The sequence below is a fragment of the Heloderma suspectum genome, chromosome 2 (genome assembly GCF_057233095.1).
Source record: "Heloderma suspectum isolate Gila_16-S chromosome 2, 16-S_ref, whole genome shotgun sequence".
NCBI lineage: Eukaryota > Metazoa > Chordata > Lepidosauria > Squamata > Helodermatidae > Heloderma > Heloderma suspectum.
This window is the reverse complement of record NC_139459.1, coordinates 13,174,194-13,199,004: the sequence shown is the minus strand read 5'-3', so window position 1 is coordinate 13,199,004 and position 24,811 is coordinate 13,174,194. Positions and strand designations below refer to the sequence as shown.

The 24,811-nt window shown below is 43.6% G+C and overlaps 1 protein-coding gene across 1 annotated transcript in view; it reads right to left on the bottom strand.

The window, feature by feature from the left end:
- Positions 1-9,767: 9,767 nt before the first annotated feature.
- SETBP1 (SET binding protein 1) overlaps positions 9,768-24,811 on the bottom strand; it is a 356,127-nt gene continuing 341,083 nt past the window's right edge. Inside the window, exons 4-5 of the mRNA XM_084832845.1 lie at positions 17,464-17,628; positions 9,768-12,098 (exon numbers count right to left, since the gene is read on the bottom strand). Coding sequence (XP_084688971.1) covers positions 11,557-12,098; positions 17,464-17,628 — 707 coding nt within the window. The 3' untranslated portion in view covers positions 9,768-11,556. The remainder of the gene's footprint in view (positions 12,099-17,463; positions 17,629-24,811) is intronic.

Below are 24,811 nucleotides of genomic sequence, written 5' to 3'. Positions count from 1 at the left end.
GGTTGGTTTTACTGATTAGACTTCCTCACAGTCTAGGGAACCGGTTTTGAGTTTGCATAATTTCTTGTTTTATTATAAAAGCATTGTTTGATGGGTGTTCCCCTCTCTTCCTTCTTTCTCTCTCTCTCTCTTTCTCCCCGCCCCCCCAATCTAAAACATGCTTCGTGAGGAGCAAACATCCTATTTAGACTATGAAGGGATGTGTGATGTTGTGTGCACAAGTGCAACATAATGTATAGAGAAGCAAAACTCCCGTTATTGGGATGGATACTATATGGATGCGGGGAGGGAGGGGCTGTATGTTTCAGGGATCCCCGGGGTACTGTAGGGTGCAGTGGAGGCTGGGGGGTCTGATTTCGGTGGGGCTGTGAATCCACTCTGGGTTTCAGTCAGAACCAGCCAGAATGCTAAAGGAGCTATCCATTTTGGGGATAGGGTTCATCAGCACATTTGATAGCTCCTTTGGAGTTCTGACTGGTTCTGACTGAAACCTGGAGTGGATTCAGGTCACCCACCATTGGGATGCTAGGCAGATTTTCCTGGGAAAGACCTTTGCCTTTTTCAGAATGAGGCTGTATCTCAGCATTTCCCAACCTGCTGGCCTCCGGATGTGTTAGATTCTAACTCCTATCATTCCCAGATAGCATGGCCAATGGGAATGGACTACCATTTGGCCATGCTAACTGGGGATGATGGGGATTGCAGTCCAACATATCTATAGGGCGCTGGGTTGAGGGGAGGCTGCTCCATCTATTCTGAATGAGTTGGTCAAGTCCTGAGGTGGTAGAAGGGCTGTACCACTTCAGACTGTGAGGACAGAGTTGCATTTGGAAAATGTTCCCTACATTAAAGATGCCCTGAAAGTAGAAAACTTACCTTAGCATGAAGTAAACTTTCTACTTACCTTAGCATGAAGTAGAAAACTTAACTTAGCATGAAGCAGGCTGGGCCAGAACCTTTGTTTCTGCATGTGCACATCATTTATGTGTGTGTGTTTAAGGCACAGGGAATCATTCAAATACAGTATGTCCCGCTTGCAGTGTAGCATGTTAACAGGCCTCTCTACCACCTTAGGATGCTGCTACCTTATTTTACTGCATGTATATACCTGGCCTGGTAGGAGAGTCACAGCCAGTCAAGGTTATGTGATTGGTTGGTCCAGGACTTTGGTCTACATTACATCCACTTCAGAGAATCGGAATGGCTTCCAATTCAGGGTTCTAGTATGAGTGCGATCATCAGGGAACTTCTCCTGGACACCTGACAGCAAGGGATGCTATAGCTGCCCTTGAGTGCACACCAGGCAGACACAACACAACATAATTACCTTATTTCAAGCCTCTACTATGGTCTGCCCGTAGTAGACAGGCTACAATCCTATGCATGTTTAGACAGAAAAATGTCCTACAACTCCCAGCACTGCCCAGTCAGCAGGCTGGCTGGGGAGTACTGGGAGATGAAGCATTTTTTTTCCTGTCAAAACATGCATAGGATTGTGCCCTTACTAACTGATCTCCTCTGAATGGAAGACAAAGGCTTTCGGAGGTCACATACCAGTAGCATAATGGCTATTAACTCCTCCACATTGAGGCAGTGGTTGTTTAATGAGTCTAAATAAAAGGCAATGCATCAGTGTGGAAACCAAGTGATAAAAATCACAACAGGCATGCAGGCTGCTGTGTGTGTGTGTAAAGGCTTTTGCCACCACGACCTACATCCCCACACTCAGCAAGGACAGGCATCCTTCAGTTGTCCTTTCATGTCTCTGAGCTGCTGCAGGGTGGAGGAATCTAGTCAGTCCAAATGAGAAATCCTCCAAAAGAATTAAAATGCAAAGGGGTGGAATTATTTTCTGAAAAAGACTCCCCCTTGTATCTGTTATTATTTCTGTGCCAGCGCCTAGCCCCGCCCCCCTCCACCAGCAATGAAACTCTAATCTAGGGATGGGAGAACCAGTGACTTTCAAGCTCACTGAAATTTGCCAAAATTTACTTCGAAGTGCATTTTGGACTACTCCTGTTTTAGTTTTGTACATGTTTTCCAGCTTGTTTGAATGGGGGAAGTGTGCATTTATGTGCATATTTTTCAAAACTGTGCACTTTCCCTCATTGACTAAAGCATGAAAATGCATATTTTTGAAAAAATGTGCATCTCAAAGTGCCCCCCCTTAAAAAAACTTTTATTGTTAAATGCGATTGTGTATTCAGGAATTTGCAAACATTTCTCCCCCGCCCCAAAGCTCCCCTGTTTGTGTTCAGGGTTGTGAATGGGGCATGTTCACATAATTTGTGAACAGAAACAAAATTCTCATATGTTCCTGCACTAATCCCAAGTTCTCTGCACCATTGCCTCAGTATAGGAAAGCATGGATCCAGTGATGTTGTCCGCCTTTCAAATTAGTTCAGGGCTCAGTCCCTCAGGACAGCATAGAACTGCAAACTACACCACCCTCTTTTCCAGAAGTGGCAGAGAGATCGAGAGCAAAGCCAAACCTGGGAAGGGAAGCATCAGCCCACTCCATCAGCGCAGCCGAGAGAGACGAGCAACATTTGACTCCTCCAAGGAACTTTAACTGTGTTCCACTCCACTTTGTCATTATAAGAACTCTGGAATGAGGAACTAGTGCCTGATTGGGATTCCCCCCCTACTAATTTCCCCTACCCTTTTATGCTGTGTCTTTCAGACTGCATGCCTGAGGGCAGTGAATATCTTATTATTGATGTTTGTAAGTCGGCTTGGGAACTTGTTTTGGCTGAAGAGCAGTGTAAAAATGCTTTAAATAAATAAGTGGATAAATACAAGCATTTCTCAGTGCAAAGCTCATGGGGATATGTATGGAACTGCATGAGAAGGAGGATTACATTCCTGGAGCTGGGATTCTATAAGCTAATTCACATTTGTATGTGCAATAGTGGATTACTCAGTGCCTGGTACCTCTGACTAGGATGCATGAATCATGGCCATTGGAAAGTAGTTTGTGGTAGGGATAGACACATCTGTCAATTCTGGCTTCTCCCAGTTTCTCATTTTCCCAACCTTAAGTTCAATTCATCTTGAACTCTGAGGGATTTTTTTTTTTTTTTTACAAAAAGGTTTGCATGAATATTTGCACGTTTTCATGTGCATTTCTCCTAATACATGCATTTTTGTATACAACTTTGCCTAATCAACAGGGTTTTTTTGCGAGCAACTTTCTTAATATGCGTTTTTAATATTATATTCATGAATATACACATGTTTGTGTGCACTGCCACCTCCTCCCCCCCTACTCATTTGTGTACATATTTTGTGACTGGAGAATTGCAAAATTCAGAGAAGTGCAGATTTCAAATGATAACTGAATTTTGGTTGGTGTGTTGATTCAAAAGTGGGAAATTGGGTGCCTTTGCATTAAAACGATTAACAAACCAATTTTGCCCCCATCCCTAGTCTGGTGCTATATGAAAGACTGGTGAACTATGATATAGCAGAGTACACGTGCAGCAACTTGACCTGCATATGCGTAGCTAAATTAAGCCAGACTACCAGTGAGGGAAGGGGGAGAAAGACTAAGCCCAGCCCCTTCATGAACAGCTGACAGGTGGGGTTTTAGCTTTGTCCACAAGTCAATGCACTGTACGAGTACTGGATTAGGCTGGGATCACACACGCTGTATCCATTTGCACACAGCATTCCCCACACAGATCGGCCTGGTCTACATGTGCAGCAGAATGAGGTGGTCGAATGGCCTGTACTATTTCAGAATGCAGGGATGTATGTGTGTTTGTTTGGGGGGATACTGCTTTTGAATGGTTCCAAGCGTGGGGCAGTTGCTCAGCGGTGGGTCACACATTTTGCATGCAGGTCCCAGGTTCGATCCCTAGCATCTCCACGTAGGGCTGGAAAAACACCTGCCTGGAAACCCCTGGAGAGCTGCTGCCAGTCAGTGTCAACAATACTGGGCTAGATGGACCAGCGATTCGACTCAGTATAAGGCAACTTCTGATGTTCCTAAACCCAGTAACAGCTGACACAGCAAGGAGAATCCTCTTTCCTGTGCTAGGGTGTTTGTTTAAAAACCTGCAGGTATAGTTTTGTACAGTGTGCGTGTGGGGGGCATTCAAAATGGAGATCCGAACCTGCACTCTGAAGTGGCAGAGTGAGAGTCCACTCTGCTACTTCAGGATTCTATTACCTTATTCTGCTATCTGTATAGGCCAGGTGACCATAGTGCACAGCTGAACTGGATGGGAATGTGTGATGTGTCATGGTGCAGGTAATGATCTCCAGTAGATCTTTGCTATCATTGAGGGATAGGCATCCATGCACGCACTGAATCAGACAATGGAAGAACCAGCATTGCTGAGAGACCAGATCCATTGGGCTCCTCCTTTCATTAACTATCTTCTAGCAGCAGATGAAGAGAAGGAAAGCAGAGCCCTCCATCAACTTTGATGAAAGACCAGGTCCACAGGGCGCCTCCACACCCTGGACTGTTTCCAGTCCAGCTAGTCATTATAAGAAATGCTATGGAATGTTAAGAATTGGTGCCTGCATTTGCTTAATTTAATTCCCCCCCCCCATCCCTTTTTGCTTTTGTGTTGTGTCTTTTAGATTGTAAACCTGCGGGCAGGAGCGATCTTCTTTTTATTGAACTTGCAGGAGCCGCTCTGGGAGCCTTTTCGGCTGAAGAGTGGAGTAAAAATGTTGCAAATAAATAGTCAAAATGAATAATAATGGAGAAGGGGAGACACTTCCTTTCTGAATAACCATCTCCAGCTTTTCCAGCCTTGGGTTTTGCCACTGCTCTTGGAGGTGGCGGCTTAGACTAGCTTTTAAAAAAATATTTCATTTTTCAGGACCATAAAAAAGAACAACAAAAAAGAACTACACACCAGATTTATCCATGACCACAAAAGAGAACTGGTGAGTCCATGCATTTGTATCCCCAGAGCTATTAAACTCCTCAGTGATGTGAACCAGATGGAAAATAAGACAAAAGAATTCACAACTCGTGGTAGACTGATTTGAATTCCTTTAATTTCACACAATGAATAACATATGAATAGGATTAACTTTTTTCCCCCTTTTTTTCTGGTATTTTTTTTTTTAATAGTTAAGTGCTCTATACTGTGCTAACCTGATTTGGTAGCGAAAAGACTGGAGCTTCCTTTTAGAAAAAAATGTTTAAAAACCAACATCTAAAATCATGAAAAAGCATGACATTTCAGCATGCCAGATGTACCTAACCTTCAAATAACAGCAAGTCCGTATCCATTTTTTTTAAATGTACAAAAATGCTTCATGAATAAAAACCGTTACAAAAAGAACGTTTCAAACAAATGTACAAGTTTTTTTTGTCTTGCCTCTATATTCAATAAAATACAAATACATTTTTTGCTCTAAAATATGTTTACATACAATCAAAGTAGAACATGCAAATTACACGTTAAAAAAGGCTTTTAAAAACCACTTATGAGTACAAACTAAAAAGTAGCCAGCACGACTTATAGAACAATCTTGTGCCCCGTTCATTTTTGTAGGATTTTTTTTAAATTTTTGAAATACATTATATACATATTTAACACTGTGTGTGCATTTAGTATTATTATTTAAGAAACAGCATTAAAAAAAATAAACAAACCAGTCAACATGGGCTTGTACCATTTTTTCCCATGCTGACAAAATTGGCATCACCTTTCCTTTATTTTTTTTCTCCATCTGAAGGGGGTGGGGGACAGGTTTCTAAATGGCATCCCATTTTTTACTAAGTAGGCACACATTTTATGAAGATCTCCAATACATTTCCTCGGGTGAAATGTACTTCTGATTAACAACCCCAAACCTAAAACTTGCTGTGCTCACAATTTAACAGTTTGAATGAAGGAAAGCCAGCAGGGACACCAGAGTTTCAAGCAATAAATGTTATGCCTCTGCTGCCAGCACATATGCAAGTGCAAATATTTAGGATTGGTGTGTAAATCAGTAATAGTCACACCTTAAATTTTTGGGTGGGTGACGTGTCTAAGCTGAAAATATCACTCAATCTGTATGTTAGAACTAGACCTCAAGCTGGACAGTGGTCCCAATGGAAAACAGAAAGTAGAGTATGTGCTTACCAGAATACAGAGCTTTAAAAATTAGATGATATTCTGGCTCCACCCAAATTTATGGGGGGGGGCAGAGGGGATGGATTTCTGAGCATCTTTAGCATGATATTCATCATCAATGGCCAAAAACAGAAGCAGCATAAATGAACTGCATTGCTCTTCGAGCAAGATTACACTTTCATCTTCAGTCACATTACTGACATTGAAGGTTCAATGTTTCAGATTTTCAATTTGTATAGTCAACCAGCCTTTTCATTGAGATTGATTTCTGTGGGGTCTTACTCGGTCCCCTCCCTCCCCAAAAGAAACAAAGTAAGTAGGTCCTTGAAATGTTAATATAGAAGGACGGTATAATTTGTAAACATGGCATTGGTACATCGATACATTCTAGGAACACAATCACCCAGATCCAGTGAGGGGAGATCTGCTCACAGAAGAAACTTCCATGCACACATCTGAAAGGTTTATCCGCATCCCTGTCACAATGTTCATCCACGTGTCTTAAACTGGCTGGATGTTCCTTTGGATGCAGAAGTGGATTGGGGCCAGATACCTGTGTGTGGGTGTGTTATAAATATGTTTGGTCCTAATTAATTTGTTTGGGTATTTAAATATTGCCTCAACTAAATCTTCAAGGAGATGGAGGGTGGGATGAATTTTTTTTGTTTTCATTTTTAAAAAGCTTATTACTCAAATGTTGTGTAGCATTGTATAGCCTCGAACCCTAAAATTAACCATCCTTAACAGATATCTGCATGTAGTACATTCTTTTGTATTATTATTTTGTCTGTGGCCTTTTATTATACTGATAGGGTATGTGATGTGCAAAACATGAATTTGTGCTGCCATCTAACACTATTGTCTTGCTTTTGTATGAACTGCGCTTCCTAATCTTGCCTTCTGAGCCCAAATCTATTACTGCACGTGCTGGCCATTGGCCAAACAGCCAAATGTGGACCACAGCATTATTTTGCATTCTTTGTATGTTTCGTTTGCAAGCTCTTGTGGAAAAGTGATCCCCTGGAAGGCTCTCTTGTGTGGTTGGCTGTGGAATTTTGGGGTTATGGCTCAAAGCCGATGGCTTCAGTATGGTCAGCCATGTCTTGAGATGCAAAACTCTCTCTCTCTCTCCTATGTTGTTTGAATGAAATGTAAATGATGGCACTTAACATTTATGGTGAGGGTTTTGCAGCTCAGTTGTTAAATGGCGATACTAGGTTGAACTATTTAAAGATGTTGTTCGCAATAACCTATGCCTTATAAAATGGCTCTCCAGTGAGAATGGGCTCAAAGGTAATATCAGACCTTTTCAGTCCAATCCTACACAGAAGTAAGTCCCACTGTGTTCAGTGGGGCTTACCCCCAGGTATGTGTGCCCAGAATTGCAGGGTTAAGTGTTATTTTATGAGCTAACACCCATCTTTTGCGTTGCTGGCATGGGGAGGATAGATCTGTAGTGCCCTGTCTCAGGTAGATAACTCTCCTAGTAGAAGAACAGTGCAGAGTAAACATGGTAGGATGGCTTTACATGATCTGCAGTGGCAGGTTCCACCTTCTGTACAACTAGCGTGAACCAGCGGCTGATCCTGTCTCTCCCCCACCCGTTTCTGCAATATACTTGTTTGCATTTCTACATGTGAATGTAAAATGTTTTACAGGTATATGTCAAGAAAAAATAATATATGAAGTGGTCCACAATGACAAAGTGGCAGCAGAAAGTATCTGGCCACTGCGACAATGTAGCAATTTGTTGATAAGTACCAAAGTCACCAAAATGCGATATCACTGCCATGACAGCTACTCAGAGGCATAAGACTTGTGTGTGTGCGTGCGTGTGGGTGTGTACCCCCCATACACACACACACACACCAAGGTGCTAGTAGTAACTCATCCACAAGAATGATGCTGATTGGACAAAATCTGGCCTGAAAAAGCTCTGTGGTGGTGATCAGATTCAGAAGAAAATACTCACCTATATCTCAAGTGCTCCTCAATGTCAAATCATTCAGGGTTGCTAACATATTCCTATTTGAGAATTAATATTTGCATTCAGAAATGTATGTGCCTTTGCAATGTCAGGATCAAAGAATCCTTGAGCTGAAAGCTGCTCAATGGAATGAGACCAGTCCCTTGCTATAAAACAGGTATGCGCAATTTGTGACCCATCAAGTTCAACAGCATCTACCGGCCATGTAGGGTATGGTGGCCCTGATCAGCAGGGGCTTGATAAACTAGTTTTGCTGTCTGTGGGGACTGCAAAAGCAGGGGTGATGCTGGTTGTTAAGCACATGGCTGATAGGCTGCATTCGGCTTGGTTGGTCACAATTTGTTCAGGCTTGCCACATGACAAGCACACAACATGAGCGAGGGACACCTTAACTGTCTACTGTGGTCTGGATGCATGCATCAACAAGTGGCAGGATACACCGGGTTCTCCAAATGCAGAGGGCAAGAGACAGACTTGTGCTCCCATTCTCACAACACACAAAGCCATTCAAAATGAATGAAAAGCCATTAAGGCAAAGACTGTTGAGAGCTGGAAAGGAAATGAGGGGTTGCAAAGCCTTTGATGGACAGAAGGTCTGGTGTGAAGTAGAGTAGGAGGTAACCATGGGCTTTTGACCCACATGGTTTCTGTTTTCAAGGGTTACTAGAGCAGTGCGAGATCAGATCACACTAAAGCAGCTCCCACAGCACAAAGATAAAGTTTGAAATGGGCCTTAGAAACATGGAAACGGACAGAAGTCTACCAGTGCAACTTGGCAAATGAGGATTCTAGACACCCCACATTCATTTTGAGGGAGAAGACTGAGGGGTGATGGTGGGGAGATGTGATAGCGCTTTTCAAGTACCTAAAGGGTTGTCACACAGAAGAGGACTCAATCTGTTCTCTGTCATCCAAGGCTGTGGGGCACAACATAATGGGCTTGAGTTACAGGAAGGCAGATTTCGGCTGAACTTCAGGAAAAAAATCCTAATGGTCACAGCAGTCAGACAATGGAACGCCTAGGGAGGTGGTGGGCTCTCTGTTGTTGGGGGTATTCAAGCAGAAACTGGACAACTATCTGTCAGGGATAGTTTAAAATGAGGGTTGGACTCAATGGCATAAATGGCCCCTTCCAACTCTATGATTCTATGAATGTGTACGCCAGGGTGCTTGGCTTCCTAAATGTTTCTGGTATACCAACAGCATTCAGACCAAGCACAGGAGAATGCCACATGTAGGTGGCCTGCCTCATGTTCTCCAGTGCGTGTGGAGCACTGCATCACATGTGTGTGAAGCCTTTGGTTTCCTGATACTTCAGAGGAGACAGGCCCTGACTGTGTAGTGACTGATATTCACCTAGGAGTGTGTAACAGGGGAACAGCAAGTTGCAAATAAGTCACAGGGAAGATTCACATGGTTATGGGGGCAGGGGAAAGTTAGTTGTTTTTTTGTTTAAAAATGTTCTGCAGATTATTCCAAGTATCTCTAACATATGCATTTTATTCTGAAACCAGACTCAACAATTAGCTTGTGTATTACTGAACCACGTATTTCTTGTTTCTTCAGTCTGAGCACAAAGCATAAGTTATGCCATGCTAAGATCTCTCTACCTTGATGAAATTAATAGGGGAAAGGAATCTGTCATGTACCTGTTTTAAATTTCAACAACTGTCTTTTCTTTTGTTCTTTTTAAAAAGGAAGTATTATTGCTGCAATGAAATAATACTTTCTTTAAAATGTTTGTGTTTGACCTGAACGGTTATAGCAAAATAATGCTTATAATTCCTGGATTTGATTAAGGAAAATTGCTTAAGAGTTAGATAGATATCCAAGCTTTTAAAAAAATCTTGGTGGATAAAAGTACATTTTGAATTTGAACTGGATGATTGGAACTGACAATTTAAAGAGACAATTTGTCACACACAGTTGTGTCCATGCAGACTGATTTTTCCCTTCTTTTTTATAATTACATTATGTACAAAAGAAAAAAAACCCCAAAATTATTTTTCAGTTTATTAAGGCAACCACAACTTGGAAAAAAAGAATATGTCCAAAGTGGCATTAGTACAACTGCAGTGGTGATACCCTTTGAACATCTAGATTATTATTATTATTTTAGATAAGAACACTTATTCCTCTTTCATTTTAATTTAGGACAGGCCTGTTAAGAAATGACATATTTCTTCCGCTGCTTTTACTTTCTGTATGAATTCTTTTTTTAACTGACTGTTACTGTTTCTATTATTAAAAACAAACAAGTCAAGGCATTGCTACAGCACTTGGGACAAAAACTTGAAAAATCATTTGTCCCTAAGTTTCCCACTGACTTGCCTTGGGCAGCAAATATTTCATAGACTTGGATCCTTTCTGGATTCCTTGCTTCTTTAGAGTAATATCACCCCTACATTCCCACTGTTCTTCGCTGATACATTCCAAACCTCACTTCCACTCCCCAAATAAGCCAGGCCATCGGTGAATCCTTGCTTCCATCACCAGTGCGAACACCAAATTAATTAATGGGAAGACCTTGTTAGTGAAAAGTTGGGTTTCGCTTTTATCTGAAGTACTAAACTATTCCGTTATATTCTAAGATGGCAATCAGAGATTAAGCTAGCTCTGTAGAGCAGGGTTCCACTCATCTTCCCTACATCAGTCACCACTTATTTATTTGCATTGGGCAAATTATTGAGGAGGGGGGAAAACTGTGAGATTCAGAGTTAGTGATTCGGGTCTCTTGGGATTCACATTGCCCCCAAGTTGTTGTTGTTGTTTTTTTAAATACAAACTCAAACTTGATAAAATAAAATAGAAATATTTTCATAGCAGAATAAAACCAAGAGCACAGTTGAGGAATTTACACTAGTTTTTTTAAAGAGTGAAAGTAATTTCTGCTCCGAGGATTGCCAGGTTTGTTCCTGGCAGGGGCTCTTGTTCCTTAATGGGTGCATGGTAGGGAGAAATCTGATAAGTGCAATTTTTCCTTTCCTGTAACAGCAGTGACTGGAAAAGTTGCTGCTGGTGAATTTCTCCTTGCAATGCATCTGTTGAAAAAGAGCAGATGCCTCCATTACGAAAGCTGCTGACAATCCTATGGTCAGTCCTTCCATGGGTGAAGCTCTAGTGACTTTGAGTGAACCCCCTTCCTTTCTGAGACACACACACACACACACACACAAACGCTGGCTTTTGTTAACTGAAACTCTGCAAAATAGATGGATTCATTAGGTTTGAAGATCTCCCTCTGCACCCCCTCCACCATTATCAACCCAACGGCTAATGCCAAAGATTTGTCATTATTGTAATTATTATTATTACTGGTCATTCCTATCTGAATTCTTAATGGCTGATGTGCTACTGAAATACACAGCAAGTCTGATGCTGTAGAAGGTGTTGAGCAGACCTGCCCAACAGAGCACTCTGGTCCATTGGTCCCAGAGTGTGAACCATCCAGCACTGTCCTTAGATTGGCCATGCTTGTTACTAGGGAAGGGTTTCGCTTTCACTCCCTCTAGTTTTCCGGTGCCTTTTCACCTTCACTTCATCCTCCTCTTCCTCTGGATGTTGCTGTGATTTGTTTTTTCTTTTTCCAACTCTCGGTGTCCGTAAGGGAGGCGGTGGTGGAGGGGGCAGCTGGGATGTCTCTCGGGCCATATGTATTACAGCCTCGATGGTGGCGGCAATTGTATCTTGATTGGCTGCTTGTTCCAATATTAAAGGATTCAACGTGAATCTTTGACCTCGTTTGCAAGGCAGGTCAACACATTTTTCCAAAACTGGCATTTGGTCTCTGGAGTCTTCATCAAAAGAGAGAGGCTGCTTCCGGGGACGCCCTCGCCTCTTCTTGACAAAGTTATTGCCCGTCTTTGATTGTCTCTGCAGCCGCTTGGCTTTCAGGATTTTGTTCACGTGATCCAAGTTCTTCTTTGTGGAGAGAATCTTGGTATAGTTGCACATCTTGCGCACCTCACACTGGATTGCTTCAATTTCACAGCGCTTGAATCGTTTTTTGAGTGGTGAGCTGGCTGCAGCAGAGAAGAAACAACAATGATTAAGTTCAGAATCAACTGAAATTGTCACACTGGCCTGCAAAATAACTGTTGAGATATGATTAATGTTGGCCAATGTAAAGATTTGCTGTGGCTGCAGATTATGAATAATGGTGGGAAGATGGGAAACTGCATACAAAATAGAATAACTGAAACTATCGCAGAATTATTTATTATAAAGACAATCATAGAAGAATAGCCATTTGTATAATATGCCTTATAAGTTTGTTGTTAATATATTCTTAGTTATATTAATGAAACTAATGAAGTAATGAAATAAAATTAGTAAGATTCCAGCAATGAGATACTGTTTTCATTTCCTAATGTCACTGAGCATAATCTTCTTAGAAGGTATGAATTCTTGCAGCACTAATCATCTTGCTTTCTCTAAAGTGTTTTTTACAGTTTTTATTTATTTATATTGAACAATATTTTAATACTGCCTGTCATGTAAAACAGGTTCCTCAATTAATTAATTAATTAATTAAATTTCTATACCACCAATAGCCAAAGCTTCTTTCCACCCCTTTTTTGTTTTAAAAAGTAATTAACAGAGCAATCCTATGGTCCCTGGGAGGCCAACCCAGGGAACATAAGTTGGTGCAGATTTCCACCCCTCCCAAGGTCCTAGACACCACTACAACGTTGGTGGTGGTGGTGGTGGGGAGATCCAAGTGGGGATTGTAACCTTGGAAGAGGAGCAGGGAGGGAGGAAAGGGGGTTGAGATGATGGGCAGGGAAGGGAGGTCTAGAATCCTCTGTCACCTGTTCCCACCCACAGCAAGGTAAGCGAGCTAAAAATGTTTTTAAGGTGTAACAGGTTGTCTTTTTGCCTCCGTGGTTCCACCTGCTCTGCCTGCAGGTCTTTGGATGGGTGGAGGGCTCCGATCTTGGAACCCTCCATCTATAGGGTGGCAATCCTATTGGATTGTGCTCCAAATAAAGTATACCACACTTTGCCAAATATTGTTCTCTGTGGCTTACAACAGGGGTGGGGACGCAAAGTTGGAGGTAACAATGGACGAAGGCTCATGCACCGCAACAGAGAGAACAGCTCTAATAGCGCCCAATAATAGTCTTCACAAACATGTAGGAAGAAAGCCATAACATGAAGCACATGGTCTTCGATGTCTATATACTAATGCCCAGAGTATGGGAAACAAACAGAACGAACTTGAACTCTTAATACAGGTGGGAAATTATGACAAAGAAAAGGCGGAGGTGCTCAATTCCTACTTTGGCTCAGTCTTCTCCCAAAAGAGGGTTTATGACCCCCCTGGCAAAGGCGAAGTACAGGCTGAAGGAGCAGGATTGCAGCTTGAGATCGATAGGCATATGGTCAAGGAACACCTAATTCCTTTGAATGAGTTCAAATCTCCAGGGCCAGATGAACTTCATCCTAGAGTCATAAAGGAACTGGCAGAAGAACTCTCAGAACCACTGTCTATTATCTTTGAGAGTGCCAGATGACTGGAGGAGGGCTAATGTTGTCCCTATCTTCAAAAAGGGTAAAAAGGAGGAACCTGGCAACTAGAGACCAGTCAGTCTGACATCAGTCCCTGGGAAAATTCTGAAGCAGATGATAAAGCAATCCATCTGTAAGCACCTTGAAAACAATGCAGTGATTACTCGAAGCCAACATGGATTTGTCAAGAACAAATCCTGCCAGACGAATCTGATCTCATTTTTGGATCAGGTCACCTCCCTTGTGGACTGTGGGAATGCTGTGGTCATCATATACCTCGACTTCAGCAAAGCTTTCACCAAAGTGCCCCATGATATCTTGATGAGCAAACTAGCTCAAAGTGGGCTAGATGAAACAATGATTCGGTGGATCCACAGTTGGCTACAGAATCACACTCAAAGAGTGCTTATCAATGGGATCTTCTCAAACTGGGGAGAGGTAGTGCTCTTCAAGTACTTGAAAGGCTGTCACAGAGAGGAAGGCCAGGATCTTTTCTCGATCATCCCAGAGACAGGGAATAATGGGCTCAAATTACAGGAAGCCAGATTCTGGCTGAACATCAGGAGAAACTTCCTGACTGTTAGAGCAATATGACAGTGGAACCCATGACCTAGGGAAGTGGTGGGCTCTCCCACACTGGAGGCATTCAAGACAAGGCTGGACAGCCATCTGTCAGTGATGCTTTGACTTGGATTCCTGCATTGAGCAGGGGGTTGGACTCGATGGTTTGTAGGCCCCTTCCAACCCTACTATTCTATGATTCTATTCTATGAAAATTCAGGCTTGCAGAATCCATTTTGTTTCTTACTAGAATGCTGAGGTCTACTGCTCACAGAGAGACCCAAAAAGGTGGCTGCGGGGTGTGTGTGTGTGTGTGTGCACGCACATGCACTGCACACCATGTACCATACACTGGGATATATACAAATGTACATGTGAATGACCATAGATCAGGAATTCTAACATATCACTCTAAAACTGGCCAGCAGGGCAGAATGAAGTCCTGCTCAAAAGCAGCCAATTAATACTCCTATTTTACAGGTGAAGAACACTGAAGCTGAGAGATGAGCAATTAGCACATGGCCAGTTATGACAGAGGTTTGTTGTTGTTGTTTTACTTGCTCCTGTGGTTTTATCTCCTTGCTCTCATTAACGTTGGAAACCCTTGGAGATCTATTGCAAACCACCCAGAGATGAACCAGTAGATCCCAATCTACATTCTGCCCACCCCGACTTATAAGAGTCCAAAGATTTATAAACTTATCTTAATATTATCCAATGGCTGGGATCCAAAACAGTAGTTGTGCAGGGAAGCTCTTCACTAGTTGTGCAGGGAAGCTCTTCAACATTCCTTCACAGCAGAAGTCCCTTCTCCCATGTTTGGGAGACCCTTTAGAGTGGAACTCCATGATGCTGTGGGAATCTACCCCCGTATCCTCCTTCTCCATGAATATGCATGGGGTACTTTCTAGTCATGCAATTCAATCACGCACAGGCAATGGTATATGAAGACTCCAGTCATTGCTTAAATTAATTACATACTAATAAGGGGGAAGGAGGTGAAGGGGATTAAGACAATTAAACCCTGAGTTGTTTTTAGATCCTGTGACACTGCAAAACAAAATGGTCACCATGCCATTTATCAATTTCAATTATAGAATATGGTAAAATCTAATGTGGCACCAAATATCCCTTCCTCTTGTGGGCCCATTTGTCCCCTACAAAAGTGTGTTTGGGTTTTTCAGGGACTTTGAGGGACAGGTATGGCAAATTCTATTCACTTTAAGGGTGTGTGGGTGGCTTTCTCTTGATTTTCCCTTTCAACTTCCTTTTTACCAATCCTGATTTTTGAGAATCTTCCTCTTTTGAAGTCAAATGTGACTGTGCTGGACTTCCTTGGCAAATTCCCCCTTACATATAAATCAAATTGGTAGCACCCCGGTCACTGTTTCTGATTGGTTCAGCAACATTTACATCTCATAGTAGAATCTGGGCACCACTTAGGATTAAGTCTCAGGTTGGTTCCTGAGTCTGGTCTGCTTTTAGATGTCCCTCTGGTTGGTTCCATGAACTTTAGATGGCCGTCTGGTTGGTTCCATGAACATCAGTTCTAGGGCACAGTCATCAGGGTATCTAGCAATGTTAACTTTTTGTCATGACTAGAACATGCATTTATTTTATTTTATTATTTATTTAACTGAAGTCACCCATCCATGATTATGTCTTCTGCCTCTGGCCTGTTGGATCTTCATTTAGAATCATAGAACAGTAGGGTTGGAAGGGGCCAAAAGACCATCCGGTCCAACCCCTGCTCAATGCAGGTATCCAAGTCAAAGCATCTCTGACAGGTGGCTGTCCAGCCACAAATTGAATGCCTCCAGTGTGAGAGAGCCCACCACCTAGGTAACTGGTTCCATTGTCGTAATGCTTAGGGATGGGGGAGAATTTCTCCCCGAAACTTCGGGGGGCCGAGTGCCAACGTGTTCGGCCCCCCGAAGTAGTTTCGGGGAGAAATTCTCCGCCCCCCCGCCCTCCGCACCCCCCCGGGATGGGACTTACCTTTCCCGAATGTCCCTCCCGGCGGCGGGTCCCGGTGGCGGTTCGTCAGGTCTTCGACAGGGGCAGAGGTGGCAGCCGGTCTTTCGACCGGCTGCCGCCGCCGCCATTCCAATAAAAGTAAAAAAAACAAAAATGCCCCCGTGATAGGCTACGTGACAATTAACGTAGCCCATCACGGCTAGATTTGCAAAGTCACCCGTGATAGGCTACGTGACGATTAACGTAGCCTATCACGGCTGACTTTGCAGATCTAGCCGTGATAGGCTACGTTAATCGTCACGTAGCCTATCACGGGGGCGTGTTTTTTTTTTTTAACTTTTTATTTCGTGGCCGGGCGAGGCGAGGTGCCTCCTCCCCGTCCTGAATTTCGGCCGGGCGAGGCGGGAAGCCTCCCCTCCCCGGCCTGAACTTCGGGGGGAGCAGCGAAGCGCCTCCCCCCCACCGCGAAGCAAGCTGCAAGACCAGGTAAGTGGCTTTCGTGCACTCCTAATTGCTTTAATAGTCAAGGAGTTTTTCCTGATGTTCAGCCAGAACCTAGCTTCCTGTAACTTGAGCCCATTATACTGTGTCCTGCACTCTGGGATGATCGAGAAGAGATCCTGGCCTTCCTCTCTGGGATAACCTTTCAAGTACTGGAAGAGCGCTATCATATCTTCCCTCAGTCTTCGCTTCTCAAGGCTAAACATGCCCAGTTCCTTCAGTCTCTTTTCATAGGGCTTTGTTTCCAGTCCCCTGATCATCTTTGTTGCCCTCCTCTGAACCCTCTTCATTTTATCTGCATCCTTCTTAAAGTGTGGTGCCCAGAACTGGACACAGTACTCAAGATGAGGCCTAACCAGTGCTGAGCAGAGGGGAACTAGTACTTCACATGATTTGGAAGCTATACTACTATTAATGCAGCCCAAAATAGCATTTGCCTTTTCTGCAGCCACATCACATTGTTGGCTCGTATTCAGCTTGTGATCTACAACAATTCCAAGATCCTTCTCACTCGTAGTATTGTTCAGCCAAGTATCCCCCATCTTCTAACTGTGCCTTGTAACTCTACCTACATTGGAATCTAATACCCACCTGTTTGGACCATGCCTGCTTTCCCTGACCCTGTTGTGCACTGACAGTGAGGGGTAGTGTGTGCTGTATCAGGGAATTCTGGTGCATCCTTACTCTCCACCCTATGAAGACCATATACTGGTGGAGGGTGATGGTGGTGGAAAACAATGCCACATAGAACCTTCCTATGGACACAGAGCAGTAGATGCCTCCAGCAAGGTGCTTTAATTTATCAAGGTATATGACAGCTACTTAGAACACAATTACCTGCTTCTGCTGCTGCTGAAGGTAAGAGAGATAATACTGGGGTTGAGGACATCGCAATACCATCAAGAGCAGCTGGTTTCCGACGAGTCATCACAGATGAAGCAGATCCCTCGTGTTTATTATGAAGAGAAGTCTGGTCTGCTTTTAGGTGGGAACTGGTAATTCCTGGAGAACAAACAACAACATAGCAATTACTGGGTGGGCGGGGGTTGATCAGAAATGTACAATAAATGCTCTGCTGTGTTTCAAAGGAAAGCCAGCATCCCGGCATTCCCCGCTTGTAAATGTGTTTCTAATAATGCAGTTTTGATACTAGTGAGGATTATGAATTTTTTTTTATTGGGTTTCAGTCATTTTGCCTCAGGACATAACATAAACATTGATTCCCAGCCAACACATTATTGCCTCACAAATCTATTTTTAAAACAATATAAGGAAAGATTATAATCACATCTCTATTTGGTGTTGTGTTTCCATGTGCCTCATGCACTTTTGTATCTATCACACAATCACAAGGATGAGAACAGATGGGAATATCATTATGGTCCAACCACTCACCCTAAAGCAGGACCCTCCTCACATTAACAGCCCAATGCACAACTTCCCACTACATCAGTAAGGCAATTGATGGTTACTCCCATACTACACATTCAACGCTTGCTTGCATGGGTTTTGCACCTGATTTCTCAAATTTTTATTACTGTTTTTCTCTGCCTCCTCCTTTTTGTATGCCACTCTTTCTCCAAGAGAGTCAGGGTGGTCTACATTGGAGTTATTCTATGTTATTCGCACAACAACAGTTATGAAGTTGGTCTGAGATATTGTGACTGGCCCATGGTTACCCAGTGTGCTTCCTGGCTGAGCAGGAATTTGAAACCAGCCTTTTCTGGTACCACACTTTATCAGCTAAACTTCCCTGACCCTCTCCTATTCTTGCTCAACCAGCCAAAACAGATATGCAAGGTCCCGCAGCAGTGTAAATGAAAGCAAGAGCCCATCTTTTGGTTTTAAAAATACTGTATTCCCCCCACCCCAGGCAAGTTGCAGAACCTGCACTGTCAAGGGAGAAGCTCAGGCAGAACCTCGCCATTCAAGGAAAGATCATTCAAAGTGATGTTGTGGACAGACAGTGGGCAGAGAAAACTGTGGGCAGGGTTCAGCACTCCTTAAGCTTATGTCCTATTTCATATACAATTTGGACAGACTCCCAATTAATGGGCGGTTTTTCTGCCGTTACACTTGATTTGGCCCCGACACAATTGAAATGCACTGGCTTTTCAGACCACACACAATTCTTACCTGACTGAACATGGTTTTACTGTTCAGAGACTGGCTAGTTGGCAATCCCAACTGAAAGGTAAGTATCTGAGGGGCCGCCTCTCCCTGTTAGGAGATTCAAGTGTGTATCTCTAGGTCACATCACAGCCAACATTTTTCTGTTTGTTCTCTTTGATTCTTTCCTGCAGATTGGAGGTGGGGAGATCTAAAATGGCAGCCATCTGGCAGTTGCACCTTAGCAGCTGGGGTTAAAGTCCTCACTAGGCTGCAAAAGCCAGCGAGCAGGAGAACGGGAGATGGTGAAAGCATTAAGAAAATAAAAAATGGTCCCCATGTCAAACACTGGAGTTAAATATACAGTAGGTCCTGGGTACAGAAAGGTGAAGACCACTGCTCTAGGATGCCTGTAAGTATTCCCCTATATGTTTGCATCATGTTTTGCCCTGCAGAGCCTGAGGTACCATATCTGGAGATCTGAGATGAGCAGTTTTCCTGCGCAGATTTCAGACAGCAAAGCAGAATGCACAAACCAAATGAGATGGTGTCAAACACAGTAAACATGTGCAGCAAATTAGATTCATGCCAACATTTCAAAGATGGAAGCAATTTTAGCATGTGTACATATGTTTGTGTGGATGTGTGTTAGAGAGAGAGAGAGAGACAGAGAAAGAGCTTGTATGTTTAGAATATAATAATGCTAACCACCTCCTGGATTCAACATCTGTTGATAATTAAGCTGAAGATCCTGTATAAAAAGCTCTATGAAAACTAGCAGCTGTAACCTCTTGACCTCTATTGATAAAAACACACATGCAACCCCCAATCCCCCCCTCCCACTTTAACCCAGGCTTCTGTGAAACTGCACTTCACCATAGCAAGGGGCAGCCATCCATTTTTCAAAGGTAATCCCTCACAAACCACTTATCCTCTCAAAATCTCTACCTGCACACAGTGTTTGCATTAGGGACCCTTGATTTATGGATCCCTGATTCAGGCCTACTTCCTGTTGCCGTGGTTACTTGGATCTTGGTTCAAGGTTAAACTACTCCCAACTCAAAAGCAGTGGCAGACCCAAGCATCTAACAGCCAGATTTTATTGACTACCCTAGGCTGCTTCAAAGGTCAAAGACCAAAGTGCTGCTTACTGCCTTCAGGGGCAGTCAATAGTTTCAATATTTTTATTTGGCTTCCTCTGAAGAAGTTAGGGGGTGCATATGCACTCAGTTGCCACCTATCTGTGCTTAGCAAGGTCACACAAATCGTCAAGGAACTGCGTTCTCCTGGGGAGCTGTTACAAATTTGACAAACAACTTCAAAGAACGCATCGTCCACCCTTTGGCTCTTCATTAGCTCACCACAGGGCCACCGATATTGTGCCTTGAGAGTTCACTTTTGTTTCTAATTTATCTCAGCCCTATTTGGAAATGTAACCCGTGCCCTCCTGAATGCTCAGTCCAGCTGGTGGTGTTCTAAGAAGGTATACAAGCAGTAACCAGATGAAATGAGAGATACAGAGCTTGACAAATATTAAAATGCCACCCGGTAGGCGGTGAACTCTTTCCCTAGCCAGCAGAGGCTATCCCAAAGCAAAAGGGTGTATGGCAGAGCTCATGCTTTGGATGCACAAGGCCCAGGTTCAATGCCTGGTATTTCTGTCTAGAAGGACCAGGTAGCACTAGGTGACGGGAGATTCACTGCCAGTCAGAGTAGAAAATACCAGGATAGATCAGAGGTGTTTAGCCTCTTTCAGTCTGAGGGCTGAATTCAACTTTTGAGAAGGTCTCGGGGGCCTCGTTCCAGTGGTGGGTGGGGATGAAGCCAAAAGGAGCAGTCCCCCCAAATACCAGCACATTTTACCTTAAAGTTCATACTCCCAGTAACAAAGCCTTAAGAAAGGAATTTCAACCTTTTAGAATGGGGGGAAAGTGTTCAAAAGCTGGGAAACCAACAAATGATTGGCAGTCGAGGGTAAGGGGGTGGACCCAGCAGAAGGGGTGTGGCCCTCTGGAGAACCCCAGAGGGGCAGATAAGGACTCCAGGCAGGCCAAACCTGGCCTGCAGGTTTGAGGTTCAACAACCCAAAGCTAGATGGACAAGTAGTTTGATCAGGTATTATAAGGCAGCTTCCTATGAAAAGTCTTAGACTTTCGGAAAGTTTGTCAAGAACTGTAGTGCAGGAGTGGGTGGAAGACAGACTATGGTCTAGCCGTAAACCACTCACTAGTTTCTGGTGGGCCACTTTGGACTTTAATTCTCAACTAAGTGGTCCTCGGTCTGACCCATTAAGCCTCTTCTTACTTTCTTAAGCAAAGATGCATACTCAGGATCACATAATACATATTAGTTACTCCATACCTGATCAGAGATATCTACTACTCTGGGCAAGAATCTCTTAGAAGAAATGGAGTAGCACTAATAGTCAATAAAAGGGTGGGAAAAGCAGTACTGGGGTACAATCTCAAAAACAACAGACTTATCTCAGTACGAATCCAAGGCAAACCATTCAACATCACAGTAATTCAAGTCTATGCCCCAACCACTGAGGCCAAAGAAGCTGAGGTTGATCGGTTCTATGAAGACCTACAACACCTTAGAATCATAGAATAGTAGGGTTGGAAGGGGCCTACAAGGCCATCGAGTCCAACCCCCTGCTCAATGCAGGAATCCAAGTCAGAGCATCCCTGACAAATGGCTGTCCAGCCTCGTCTTGAAGGTCTCCAGTGTGGGAGAGCCCACCACCTCCCCAGGGAATTGGTTCCATTGTCGTATTGCTCTTACAGTCAGGAAGTTTTTCCTGATGTTCAGACGGAATCTGGCTTCCTGTAACTTGAGCCCATTATTCCGTGTCCTCCACTCTGGGATGATCAAGAAGAGATCCTGGCCTTCTTCTCTGTGACAACCTTTCAAGTACTTGAAGAGTGCTATCATATCTCCCCTCAGTCTTCTCTTCTCAAGGCTAAACATGTCCAGTTCTTTCAGTCTCTCTTCATAGGGCTTTGTTTCCAGTCCCCTGATCATCTTTGTTGCCCTCCTCTGAACCCTCTACAGTTTGTCTGTATCCTTCTTCAAGTGTGGTGCCCAGAACTGGACACAGTACTCCAGATGAGGCCTAACCAGTGCTGAGTAGAGGGGAACTAGTACTTCCCGGGATTTGGAAGCGATGCTTCTATGAATGCAGCCCAAAATAGCATTTGCCTTTTTTGCAGCCACATCACATTGTTGGCTCATATTCAGCTTGTGATCGACAACAATTCCAAGATCCTTCTCGCTTGTCGTGTGGTTGAGCCACGTATCCCCCATCTTGTAACTGTGCCTTTGGTTTCTTTTTCCTAGGTGCAGAACTTGGCATTTGTCCCTATTAAATGTCATTCTGTTGTTTTCTGCCCAGCGCTCCAGTCTATCCAGATCACTTTGAATTTTGTTTCTGTCTTCCATAGTATTAGCTATCCCGCCCAATTTTGTGTCATCTGCAAATTTGATCAGCATTCCCTGCACCTCCTCCTCCAAGTCATTCATAAAAATGTTGAAGAGCACTGGGCCTAGGACTGAGCCCTGAGGTACCCCACTCGTTACCTCTCCCCAGTTTGAGAAGGTCCCATTGATAAGCACTCTTTGAGTCCGATTCTGTAGCCAACTGTGGATTCACCGGATCGTTGTTTCATCTAGCCCACTTTGAGCTAGTTTGCTCATCAGGAGATCATGGGGCACTTTGTCGAAAGCTTTGCTGAAGTCGAGGTATATGATGTCTACAGCATTCCCACGGTCTACAAGGGAGGTTACTTGATCAAAAAATGAGATCAGATTTGTCTGGCAGGACTTGTTTTTGACAAATCCATGTTGGCTTCGAGTAATCACGGCATTGTTGTCAAGGTGCTTCCAGATGGATTGCTTTATGATCTGCTCCAGAATTTTCCCAGGGATTGATGTCAGACTGACTGGTCTCTAGTTCCCAGGTTCCTCCTTTTTACCCTTTTTGAAGATAGGGACAACGTTAGCCCTCCTCCAGTCATCTGGCACTTCACCCATCCTCCATGATTTCTCAAAGAGAATAGACAGCGGTTCTGAGAGTTCTTCTGCCAGTTCCTTTATGACTCTAGGATGCAGTTCATCTGGCCCTAGAGATTTGAACTCATTCAAAGTAATGAGGTGTTCCTTGACCATATGCCTGTCGATCTCAAGTTGCAATCCTGCCCCTTCAGCCTGTACTTCGCCTTTGCCAGGGGGGTCATAGACCCTCTTTTGGGAGAAGACTGACCCAGAGTAGGAATTGAGCACCTCTGCCTTTTCTTTGTCATCTGTTATCGTTTTGCCATCCTTATTTAATAGCTGAACCACCATTTGTTTCCTCTGCCTTTTACTATGCACGTAGCTGAAGAAAGCTTTTTTGTTGTTTTTAACATCCCTTGCTAACCTCAGCTCATTCTCAGCTTTAGCCTTCCTGACGCCATCCCTGCAATTCTGTGCTATCTGCCTGTACTCTTCCTTTGTTACTTGGCCTTCTTTCCACTTCCTATATGTGTCCTTTTTTGTTTTCAGGTCATCCCTAAGCTTTTTGTGAAGCCACATTGGCTTCTTCTGTTGTCTTCCACCTTTTCTTCTTGTTGGAATTGCTTGTGATTGTGCCTTGAGAATTTCCTTTTTTAAAAGCTCCCACCCATCTTGGACTCCTTTTCTCGCTAGCATCGCTTGCCATGGGACCTTACTGATCATTGTTCTGAGTTTATGAAAATCAGCTTTCCTAAAATCCAGGGTATGCGTTTGACTACACTCGGCTTTTGCTTCCCTTAGAACCAAGAACTCAAGTACAACATGGTCGCTTTCCCCCAGAGTTCCTGTAACTGCAACTTTATCCACTAGGTCATCTCTGTTGGTTAGGATCAAGTCAAGGATAGCCGATCCTCTAGTTCCTTCCTCTACTTTTTGTAGGAGGAAGTGATCCGCCACACAAGTCAGGAATTTCCTGGAGGGGCCATGTTTTGCAGAATTTGTCTCCCAACAAATATCGGGGAAATTGAAGTCCCCCATTACTACTACATCATGCTTCCTTAAAACATTGGCTATTTGCTTTTCAAAAGTTTCATCCTTGTCTTCTCCTTGATTGGGTGGCCGGTAGTAGACTCCGACCACCAAGTTCCTTTTATTCTTTGCTCCATTTATTTCAACCCAGATGCTCTCGATGGGGCTACCAAGCTCCTCCTCCAGTATTTCTGTGCAGAGATATGTATTTTTCACATACAGTGCAACCCCACCTCCCTTTCTGTTCCTCCTGTTCTTTTTGAACAAGTTATATCCTTCAATTGCTGTATTCCAGTCATGAGAGTCATCCCACCAAGTCTCAGTTATACCTATCAGGTCATAATTTCCCTCTTGTATTAAGAGTTCAAGTTTGTTCTGTTTGTTTCCCATACTCTGGGCATTAGTATATAGACATCGAAGACCATGTGCTTCATAGTCTGGCTTTCTTCCTACATGTGTCTGAAGACTATTATTGGGCACTATCAGAGCTATTCTCTCCATTGCAGTGCATGCGCCTATGTCCATTGTTACCCCCAACAATACATCTCCCTTCCCCGTAGGATTCAGTTTAAAGCCCTCCTGATGAAGTTCTTCATGCTGTGGCCAAACACATTCTTCCCATCCTTTGTGAGGTGCAACCCATCCCTAGCCAACAGCCCATCTTCCAGGAAGTATAGCCCGTGGTCCCAGAATCCATATCTCTCGTGCCGGCACCACCTTCGTAGCCAGTCATTCACCCGGAGTATTTTTCGTTCCCTTTCTATCCCTCTTCTAACTACTGGAAGGATGGATGAGAAAACTATCTGGGCCCCAAGGTTCTTGAGTTTCCTTCCCAAAGCTTCAAAGTCTGACGTGATCTCTTCGTAGCTCCGCTTGGCGGTATCATTTGTTCTCACATGGATGAGAAGAAAGGGATACCTGTCAGTGGGCTTTATGAGTGCAGGCAACCTTTCAGTCACGTCTCTAATCTGTCCTCCCGGGAGACAACATACCTGGCGAGTCCATGGGTCTTCACAACATACTTGGGTCTCGATCCCACGCAGCAAGGAGTCTC